The following is a 10,888-nucleotide window of genomic DNA, read 5'->3' on the forward strand; positions in this document are numbered from 1 at the left end:
ATTGCATGGAAAAAACCACAGACCTGGGGTGAATGAATGAATGAATGAATGAATGAATGAACAGTCTCATGGCCTTCTGGGCATGGGTGCACTCACTGGCAGGCCAGCAGGGCTGACATGCCCCATTCTAGACCTTGCTCCTTCAAAGCATTGCAGGGTTCCCATTTGCCTGATCCGACCCCACCTGCAGCAACTCCCTGGTCAGGCATTTGTGGTGTGATGGGTGGCACCAGCTACAGACCCTGCATCTTACCCCAAGGGATTTGGCTGAGGAGAGTCTTCAGGGGCCAGGCTGAAAGGCTGAATCATAGAAAACTTTTCTTGAAGATCTGACTGCACATTTCCTGTCCCCCCCTCCCTCCCTCTCTCCTTTCCTCACCTTTTGTAAGTGTGACAAAGTCACTTCCAATCTGCCAGCATCTCACCTCAAGGAACAGGAACACGCACAAACACAACCACTACACTTCCTGAGGACACATTTTTATCTGCTTCCTCAGAAGTAAATAAAAATTGGGAAGAAGGCTGGGCTCTGACCTGACAGAGCATTGCATTTACTAGGATATATATAGCCCTTGCTCTGGGCCTGTCACAGGACCAAAGAGGCCTGTAGGGATGTGTATGATTATGTATTCCACCCTTTGCCAAATGAAGTGTCTGGTACACATCAAACCACAGGAGAAACTATGTGAAGGCAAATTAAACTCAAAACAGAAGGTCCTATATGGGCACCTTGTCTTGTTCTTTTGCCTGTCCTTCTACCTCAGCAGGAGTCCCCTCAGTCCAAAGATGATAAACCATACCCCATGTACCTCTTTGACTTGGACTGAGACCACAAAAGGCATCTCCCTGTCCTTAGGATTCTGTCCTTCCAGATCTTTCACTCAAGCTTACAAGTCTCCAGGCCCTGCTCACGTCTTCCCTTCTCCCTCAACTTTATGAGCAATTGCCACTTGTCCTTCCACCCCTGACCTGAACCTCAGGCCTTTCTCATCACACACAGATCTTCCAAATAAGCATTCCAGCTTAACTCTGGAACTCCCACTCATTCCAATATTAGGAAGCATAAGTGTCCAGTCAACAGTTTACTGTCCCTCCTGCTTCCTGGCCTTCAGCTCTTGGCAGAGAAAAGAGAAATGCCATAGGGAAAATAGTGCTTACCAAGTACTTGATAGAAGAATGTGCTAAAAAAAATTCATATGCTAAAGGGATCTGATCTCCTTTAAGAGAACTCCAACATTAACCCAGCCTTCCTCCATATGAATAAGTAGTTGAAGCCTATCCTACAACTCATTGTATTGTCCTGGGAGTTTTTTGGTGATCTCCAAAGAATCCTTTTCTGAATTTGCTGAAAGCTTTTCCAGCAAAAGGGAGAGGGTTGTCATAATTAGAAGTGTTCAAGCAGTTAATATTTTAAGGTAATTGTTCCTTGCAAAGTAAACAGACACAAGATTGCCAAGGATTACCCAGGGAAGTTTCAGAGCTGAGTTAAACTCTGTACCTGTCAATTTCAGGCCAGTGTCTTTTCCATCACATCATTCAGCACTAACCAGAACTAGGAGGAATAGGTTGGGAGAGAAAAACAGATTTAAGTGCAAAACAACCAAGGAAAAAAGTTTAATACCACTGAAAAAAAATATATATACAAAAGTTCTTGGAGTTTGTTTGGTTTTGTTACATAAAGCACCATTAATTCCAGAGTACATCACAACTCAGCCTACTACACTTTCCAGAAAGCACCCAATACTCCTGAAATCTGATTTAGCACCAAGGGAATGCCATCTTGTTTAGCACCAGAAGCCTGTTAAACACATCCTTCGGTCCCCTGCCCTCCTCTCTCAAGTGCATCAGGCACCCTCTGGCTGCTCATGGATAGCACAGGAGACCAGTCACCAGCATTCAATCACCAAATAGGAAAGGAGAAAGAAGGAAGTTTGTTTATGGAGATACTCAGTGTTAGAGAGGCTTGCTTCTCCTCAGGGAGGCATGGGGCCTCCAGCATTCAATCACCAAATAGGAAAGGAGAAAGAAGGAAGTTTGTTTATGGAGATACTCAGTGTTAGAGAGGCTTGCTTCTCCTCAGGGAGGCATGGGGCACTGTAAATTGACTATCTTTGGGTTTGCAGCCTGTTAAGGAAGAGAGAAAGGGATTCAGTCCCAAGCATCACTTCCAGCTTTCTGCTTCCTCGGCTATCTGAAATCCTGTCTCTGAGCAATTCCACACACTTGACCTGCTAAGGGAGAGGAAGAAGCCCACAGTCTCCTTTAGTTTCCATGATCCCTTCATCACATGTTTCCCTGTGAAAAATCCGCCTTGCCTTAGTGAAACTTTGTTTTTGTACCCATTGCCTCACTGACAGTGGTGGGAAGGATCCAGAGCCAGGTTCCTGAAACTCATTGCAGTCTGTGCAGCTTCCTTAAGCATGGAGAGTAAGCAAACAGGATAAGAGAGAAAATGCCCTGCAATTTTTTCAAGGTCAGTTTTAATATTTAGCCTTTGTCCCTGTTCCTTTGCTATCCTGGGCTGTGTGTACCAGACATAATCTTGTACAATGATGCACATTTCTTCTGGGAGAGCCCTGGAACTCCCAGGTGCTATAGGCAGAGACCATGGCAGAGAGACAGCAGAACCCGGGTAAGTCCGAGGATTTCATGACCAGTGATGAGCAGAGGAGAAACACCTGTGTCTCTCCTGCTTGTCCTGCCCTGAGACTCAAAAAGGAGACAAGTCCTGGCACTGCTGTTTATGGGAGCATCACATGTGGAAGTAGGTTTCCTAAAGTGCTGAGCCAGCCTCACCTGCTCCCCCAGGACTGCAGCATCCCCACCAGAGGGATGCCAGTGGGAGCAGTGATAGACCAATATAAATAGTACTAGAAAACCCTACCAGTGGCATTCCTTTCTCACTGCGACATCTCCAACCTGACAAAAAGAGCAAGGGTTTGTTTAGCCACGTGTTTTCCTCACTTACTCTGATGAGATTGCCAGAAAAGGGCATGGAGCATACAGCAGGGAAGCTTTTAACCCTTGGGCAAGGTGCTGTTGTCTCACCTCCATCTCTGTTCCATCACAGAGGCAAAGACAAAGCAGCTTGTCCACGTTTGGAATGGATTGAACTGCAATTGCCCCTACAGCCTCAAGCTCAGGCCCTGGAACAGTGGTCCTTCAATACCAGCGTGGGAGAACCGCCTTCAGGAGGACAATGAAATGGCACCTCTGCCAAAGGAGAGCAGATTTGGGTTCCCTCTCTGGACTAGCTTCCCATAGCTGATGAGCCAAGACTCAGTAGCACCCCAGGGGAGGTGTGGGAGGGGTTTTCAAGGTTTTCTCTCTCTGTCTCTCTTTCTGTACTGCTGATCCCTAGTGGAAACAGAATGGCTGCCTCTACTGAATCATGGGCAGATGCCCATGAAGGGTCTGGCCAGCTGTCTGGCCCTTCATCCCTTTGGAGAGCTAGAGTTGGCACAGAGGAGGACAATCCCACCACGTCTAGGTTTGACGGCCAGCCTGGAGTCTGAGACACAGAAGAGTGTCTGTGGAAAGCCAGTTTAGAAGGCCAAGTGTTCTCCTTTTGAAAAGACAATATCCTCTCCCAGTGCTCCTACATCTTCCTTGTGCTACAGGAGACCATCAGACCTCAGTCTGCTCTCCAGACTACAGATATCAGAGGTGACATCAAGACCTTGTTTCAGGCTGCAAAACTGAAACATGTCTAGTTGGGATGGAGAGGAGTCAGGATGTACCTCAGCAGTGGGGACTTTCTAGTCCTTTCCACAGGAGTCCTTTGTGTATGAAGCCCCAAGGAGGGACACAGGCCCGGGAGCAGCATTTTGGCTTCCTCTTGCTCTAGAACCCTAAATGCCAGAGGCAGCTTACTGGCAGATGGAGAAGAAGCCAATAACCTAAATTGGAATTATGAGGTGAGGGGCAGGAGGTGGTAGTGTCATGATGTAAAGTGGACAGATACAGGTCTGGCTACAAGAGAGCGTGAGGTGGGAGCCAGTGTGGCAAGTTTCACACTCGGTGCCTGAGATTTGACAGGCTCATTTCCAAGTGATTTGCAGTGGTTACGGGCAGTAAAGAGAGAAAGAGAGAGAGAGAGAAAGGAAGAGAGAGGAATAAGGAAAAGGCCTAAGAGCCCTAAGGAAGAGGACTTATTCAATGCTGGGCTTGACCAAATACCCGCTGAAGGTGATGTACACATCAACATCATCACTGTAAATGGCATTCTCCCGCTCCCGCTTGTAGAGCCTCACCCAGATCTCATCATTTTCCTGGAGCTCCAGCATGAGGCTCTGGCTCTGCATGATGCTGCGGTCGCTGGGTTGGGCATACAGGATGACAGCCTCCTCTTCGTTGTGCATGATGTGCATGTAGGTCTCCTTGAAGTTCCAGGTGTGGACATTGAGGCTGAAATAGTAAAGTCCACCCACTGAGCAGTAGAACTTGCCATTGAACATGTCAAAGTGGCTGTAGAGGTTGACGAAGACGGTGTCAAAGATGAGGACCTGGAAGCCCTCGCTGCTGTGCAGCGCTTTCTTGCGGCCCACGGAGAAGGCAGCGTACTGATGCTTGCAGGGGTCTCCCGCCGTGCCCATCTGTCCCTTGCTGCCCTTCTGGCCCTGGGCACCCCGCTCGCCTCGCGGTCCTTCTTTGCCCCATTTCCCTGGCATCCCAGGCTCTCCCCGGTCTCCTTTCTCTCCTACAGGAGGAAGCAGAGGACACAACTCCTGTGTGATACCAGAAGATGTGAAAGCAGCAGTGAGAAAGCTTAATGAGGAGGAAGAGGATTGCACAAGAATGGGGCAATGCCAGAAGAAGGAACACTTCTGAGGGTGACAATACCACTGCTTTTCATGGGAAAGCAGCTAGCAGAACTCTGGGAGTGACGGGAGTCTCTTCCCCAATGAATCCCCTGCTCACCAAATGATGTGGCTCTGCTGGAGGCACCAGGATGTCTCCCTAGGAGACTTCAGCCTCAGAGGGAGCCCAGCAGCCCAAAGTACTGCTGGGGCTCTTGGCCTCTTCTTCTTCCCCCACACTCCTTTACCTCCAGCACAGCCTTACCTCCCATGCACCTCTCCTATGACCCAATTATCCACAGAGGATGCACACTGGTTGGGCTGTAGGCTGCAGGAGGGGAGGAACTGCTAACACCTGTGGGGGAATATGATTAGGGAGGGACAATAGGGTGGGTCAGAGGGAAAAGATCCAAGCTGGACAGGGTAGATGGAACACTGCAGCTTAGAGGGATGATGCTTTCACAATACTGGCGTGCTTTGAGCGTCTTGTATAACTAATACTGCAATTCTAACGTGGAGTGTGTGCACCGCCCATCACACACTTGGGCAGTCATCAATACATAGAGAGACCAGCACCAGAATGTACTTGTCTATACAGAGAAGAAATGGGACTCAGAGCAACCTCCAGCTCTAAGTGACAGCATTCAAAATCTGTATCTTGTTCTTTTCCTCCTCTCCATTCCCTGCATGGTATTGAAGGTCCTCCTATGACACCCCACTCTAGTCTAGGCCTCTATCTGCCCTTCTGAGCTTTGATGGATTATAGCTACTTCCAGGCAGGGCAGGGAAGGGAGAGCCTCCACCCAGTTAACCCAGAAAAACCACAGAGCTACAAGAAGCATGTGGCAGCATCCAGCTGGGAACAGGCTTTTGCCCACAGCAAAGGCTAAAAGGGGAGTCCTGAAGGGAGGAGCTGATCTAAAATAGGGAACCCTTTCCTGTTAGCCAAGCCAGCCACTGCAGGGTGGAATGAGCTGGGGGTCACTGCAAGTTTAACCTGGAGGTGCTTGCAAATAACTGCTGTTTCCCTTTGCTCTCCTCATGGTCCCAAATGCACATGACCCATAGTGCTGGAGAAGGTTTCCCCACAACCTCCCTGGGTGCCAATGCCCTCCAAACAGCTTATTTTGCAGTTGATAAGGAGTGTTCCTTCCCTCAGGCACTACAGGACTCTGTAAGTCTGAGACAAGGAATGTGTCCTCCCAGCTTGGCAAGAGTCTGTCCTGTGTTAGCAAAGAGGAAGAATTAGCAGCAGGCACATCCTGAGATCACAGCAGAGATAGCACTGACTTCTATCCCCCCAGGCTACTCCTCATCACAGCACAAAACACCTAAACCCTGGGCACAGTGTGTGAGGTCACTCATCCTCCAGGATGGCTCCTGATGGTCTCTGGACAGCAATCCAGCTGTCACCTCCACTGCAATGCCATCAGTCCATGAGCCAGCCTTGGCATCCCGGGGCAAAGACTTACCCTTCAGAATGGTGATGTTGATGTAGGGACGGATCTCTGGCACTGGGTAGGGAAAGTGGTGGTGGCTGGGAGGGACTGGTGGGGTATCTGTGGAAGAGTCCAGTGAGTCACAACAGCGCTTGCAAGCACCAGGGCCTGGTTCTGTGAGGTTGGGTTCATCAGCAGGTGCCCCAAACACAACAAGAGGGAGAAAAAGGAAGGTCAGGGATGTGCGCAGGTAGGTTATGTCCATGGTGACCTGGGAAGATACGAGGAAGTGCCAAGAGTGAGGTATAAAGAAGGGAGAGGACATAGGGGATGGAACAGAGATCATGATAAAACATCTTTCTGTGACTGGAGCTGGGGTGGGATGAAATAGCATTGTCCTGTGGAGGGAGCTTACAGGCCTGGTCAAGGCTGCAATCGGAGCAGCAACCGCATGGCCCATGCGGATGCCCCATGCCCTTCTGCCCAGGCCAGGGGAGACTCGGTGCTGACCCTGGGAGAAGGCTTGGTGCTGACTAGGCAAACCATTAAAGCCACTAGAATATGCAATCCCCCGGCTGGGATAGAGGAAGAAGGCAGAATCATAGAATTGTTAAGATTGAAAAAGACCTCTAGGGTCATTGAGTCCAACCTCTATAGCTCTTTAGCAAAAGCATGCTCTGGTACGCTGCTCAATCTGTGGGAATCACTGTAAAAAATTCTCCAGCCCTCCTATCACTGCATACCAGCTCTTTATTGGAATCTAACTCCAAAATCCCCACGTCCCAGCAGAGATGCTTCTTCCCCTGTGGGCTGGGAACCTAACTCCAGCCCCCTCCTTTCCCCACCGAATTCCACCCGTCCGGCGGCTCGGTCCCCTCCCGCCAGCGGGTTCCCAGGCAAAGCCCAGCACCTTCCCGAGGGGCCGGCCGGCCCCACGCAGCCTTCGGGCAGGCCCGAGGGGAGCTGCCTCGCTGCCGAGGGTGAAGGACGTGAAGCTCCGCAGCTCGCAGAGAGTGTGCTTACGAAAGACAGGCCCGCCAAGCAGCGGAGAAAGCCCCTGTGGCGGCCTGTGCCCTCATGGTGCTGCCTGGCCCCGCACCGCGCAGTGCTCACCCCGCGGGCCGCAGGGTCCCCGCTCCGCGGCCCAGCCCCGGCTCGCCGGCTCCCCGTGCCTGCGGGGCAGGCCCCCGAGCCGTGGCTTTAAGGAAGCCGGCTCTTGGCACAGGCCCTGCTCAGCGCTGGCCGGGCGCGCAAGCCGGGCTTGGACCGGCTCCCTCCCCTCTCCTCTCCCGCCTGCTCCCTCCCTGGCTTTTGGGTGCTCTCCATCCCAAACCGGCTTGGGTTTCAGCGTCTTTTTAACTCTTTCCTAGGAAGCGCCTTTTCCTTGCACACGATGTTGGTTTGGTTTTATTCTCTGCCTTTTCACTTCCAGCCAGCAAAAAAACCAGGCAGCACAGACTGTGCCCTGTGCGAGGGGTGGACAGCAGCAGGGCAGTGTCCCACCCTTGGCATCTCAGGATGGACAAGGTAAGGTGCATTGGTGCAAGAGAGACACTTTCCTTCAGGCAGGGTGCTGCAGAATTCTGCCCTCAGTCCTTTGTGCTAGTCCCTTGTCCCACGGCCATGCTTGGCCATGCTCTCTCCCCAGCTGTGCCTGACCCACTCATGGTCCCCACACTTCATCTTTCATTCTCTCCTGCATTGTTTTTTCTGCACATCACTGTGGCCTCTTGCCCTAGGCATGATATTTCTAGCAGGAGCAGCTGCCAGCTGGGAGAGGCATCAGTTTTTTCCCTCTCTGGTCATCCCCTCTGCCTGGGCAGAGCCCCAAGCCTTGTGCTCCAGCACATGTCATCCCTCGGTCATGTCCCCTGGTTAGGTCCTAGGCCGAGCTTTTTGGATGGGAGGGGTGTGCCTGCTCTGAAGCGGAGCCTGGCTCCTGGGAGCTGCCTGCCAGCAAAACTGGGGATCTGGAAACAAACCCTGGCTGTGACCATTGTCCCCAGCTTGGCGCCAAGCTGACAAGCTTGTGCCTTTGGGGTAAGCACAATGTGGATGCACCAGAATATTGGAATGAAGGGCATTTTGGAGGGGAGAAGAATGCAGGGTGGGAGAGATGAGAGACTTTTCTCACACTGCAGTCTGTTGGGAAGAGGATTAGAGGATTCTATCCTGCACCAAAACTGACCTGGGTATTTATACCCTGGGTATGTTTGGGGTGGGGGCGTGTGTGCACACACAGATCTTTGGGAGGCAGAAGGAAGGGTGGACAATATCTCTGCTCTGCAGGGGTCAGAAATGCCAAGTCTGCACTGTGCCTCCTGCAATTTCCAAGTGGAGCTGCAGAAGGCTCCAAAGTTTCTGAGGGGAATCGGGTTTTGAGCGTGTCTACGTGTGCTGGGACTTTTTTTCCCTGTTTCCCTTCTCCCATTTGTTTGGTTTAGGAATGGGAGGCCCCGCTTCCCAGAGAGTGGCTGGCGTTTGGCAGGACCCCAGAACCACTGGAGAAGCAAGCGGAAAACTCTGGGAAAATATGCACTGTGAGCTGAGGGGGAAGGGAGGAATGGGGGCTGGGAGACCTGGAGATATTCTCAGGCTGCCTGTCAGCCTGGAGCTCAATGAACATGGAGTGAACATGCCTTCCAGCTGGGGCAGGAAGAGGATGGAGAAATGCACTGCTGAGTGTGCGAGCTCCTCACCGGGCTCCAGCACTGATGTGCAGTGAAATCCACTGCAAATTGCCCATGTTTGCCTGTGCCTCAGTTTCCCCTTTTGGGAAACGAGGCGGGGAAAGTTTAGGGCAATACATCTGCTAATAGAGCCTTACCAGCTGACAGAAGAGGAGTTTTGTGATGAGTTGTGTTGTCTACTCCTGGCTGCTGCTGGTGGGAATTTTGGCAGCTGACAGTACTATTAAAGGCAAGGAAAATTTCTGGGGTGCATGAAAACTTGGAGACTGATACAGAAGACAAAGCTTCTGCACTGCCTCTCTCAGGTTCTCCTCCCTGGCTTATTTCCAAACATGACATTACCCACTTGGGCTTCTTGGCCTTATGCCTGGCCTCTTCCACCTTTCTAAGGGAAACAGGTAACAGGGAGGCCATTGTCCTCATTTCCGTCCCACATTTCCATTTGCACTCCTGAGCTGCTCACAGCCAAGCAGATGTTCTTCGTGGGGGACCTCATCTGCTGGGGCCTTTGCCTGTGTCTCATCTGATTGCAAGAATAGCTCACAGTGGGGAGCGAGCAGGACTTAGTGTTTAATGTCTCATCTGGGCTGAACAGGGACCTGCCAGGAGCCAGCAAACAAAGATGTGCTCTGGTGGCATTGCTCAGCTGGGCAGCAGTTTTTGCCAGTAAAGACACTTTTGCTAGGGTAATACTGCCCTGCTCCCCAAAGGAAACAGTGTGTACCAGCAATATTTTGCCAGGGCTGTTACATTCACAGGAGATTTTGAGAACTCTATCCAGGAAACCTGTGCCAGCATGCTTTAAAGTGCAGTCCAAGCCTGAGGGCACCTTGTGTGCCCAACAATCTTCGCTCTCCCTCATCACACACTTTGCCTTGGAGGCAGCCCAGGCAAGCACTGTCCAGATTTTACTGCAAAAATCCCTGCTCAAAAGCAGCTGTTTCCTCCTCCTCCATTTCCTCCCTTTTCCTGTACCCATCACAACACTGGCAAAGTAGGGGGACAAAGACTGTCTCTACCTCAGTGGCTGCATCCATCCTATTACCCCACTCTACCACAGGTATGGAGAAGGAAATTGATGCTTTCTCTCCTCTCTAGCCCCTGTGTACAGCTCAGCTCCCCTGTGGCACATGTGGACCTGTTGCACACACACACACACACACACACACACACACACACACACACACACACACACTCGCCCTTCGCAGCTCCTCCCTCACCAAATCTCCAGGGTGAAGGGGGATCATTTGCACGAAGAGTCAGAGGAAGAGCCGCTTCTCTTCCCCTTCCTCACTGCTTCTCCTGCACCACAGCTGCCTTTCCTTCCCCACGCTCCCCGCGCCTCTGCCCCTGATGTTCCAGAGCGCCAGAAGCCGAGCGGGGCAGCGGAGCAGCCCTTACCTCCGCTCCCCTGGGCAGGGTCCCGCGCTGGGTTATCGGTATCCCGAACCCCGTATCCCGTATCCTCAGCTGCTCCTGCTTAGCAGCGCGGGAGGGAGGGAGCGCGGGAGGGAGGGCCGCCGGGGCCCAGCTGACTCCAGCCAGATGCTCGCCAAGTGCTCTTATGTAATTACTGTCTTTTCCATCCTGCCTCCAAGGCTTTGTGAGTGCCTCCCCTCCTGCTCTGGCCCGTGTCAGGCTTGGCTCTCCCTCCCTCTCTCCCTTCTTCCCTCCCTTCCTCCCTCCCTTCTTCCACGCACCCTGCACAGCAACACAATTTGCTCAGCTCAACAGCTGATTCCTTCTGGAAGCAAAGTTCAGGCTTTTGGCTACTGCTATTACTACCCTTGGAGAGAGCTCACATGTGTTTCAAGAGCTGGGAAGGGATCAGCAGCACTGCTCTGCACTTGCCTCCTCTCCACCCCAGCCTGGCTGCTCCTGGGTGCCTTTGCCTTGCCTTTCCATAGTGCCTGTAATTGGGGAGGGGTGCACCTGACACTTTAAAAGGTGGCAGTGTGGT

The 10,888-nt window shown here is 51.9% G+C and overlaps 1 protein-coding gene across 2 annotated transcripts; it reads right to left on the minus strand.

Annotated features, from left to right (window-relative positions):
- Window positions 1-1,584: 1,584 nt before the first annotated feature.
- Window positions 1,585-10,585, minus strand: C1QTNF6 (C1q and TNF related 6). Of its 2 annotated transcripts, none has more exons than XM_005488577.4 (3): window positions 10,330-10,585; window positions 6,272-6,509; window positions 1,585-4,699 (listed from the first exon to the last, which is right to left on the minus strand). In XM_005488577.4, exons 2-3 carry the CDS (start codon window positions 6,501-6,503, stop codon window positions 4,152-4,154), a joined length of 780 nt encoding a protein of 259 aa, XP_005488634.1. In that variant the 5' UTR covers window positions 6,504-6,509; window positions 10,330-10,585; the 3' UTR covers window positions 1,585-4,151. The 2 variants fall into 2 exon arrangements, with proteins under 2 accessions (XP_005488634.1, XP_074395454.1); XM_074539353.1 differs by lacking the exon at window positions 10,330-10,585 and adding an exon at window positions 7,352-7,523.
- Between the last annotated feature and the right edge of the window lie 303 nt (window positions 10,586-10,888).

Source organism: Zonotrichia albicollis, chromosome 4 (assembly GCF_047830755.1).
Source record: "Zonotrichia albicollis isolate bZonAlb1 chromosome 4, bZonAlb1.hap1, whole genome shotgun sequence".
NCBI classification, from domain to species: domain Eukaryota; kingdom Metazoa; phylum Chordata; class Aves; order Passeriformes; family Passerellidae; genus Zonotrichia; species Zonotrichia albicollis.

What these genes read in the sequence shown, in the direction of transcription:
- C1QTNF6 (XM_005488577.4), bottom strand. Translation starts at nt 6,503, where the DNA reads ATGGACATAACCTACCTGCGCACATCCCTGACCTTCCTTTTTCTCCCT. An exon ending in CAACATCACCATTCTGAAGG is followed by an intron (nt 4,700 to 6,271) that starts GTAAGTCTTTGC and finishes TTCCTCCTGTAG; the next exon opens with GAGAGAAAGGAGACCGGGGA.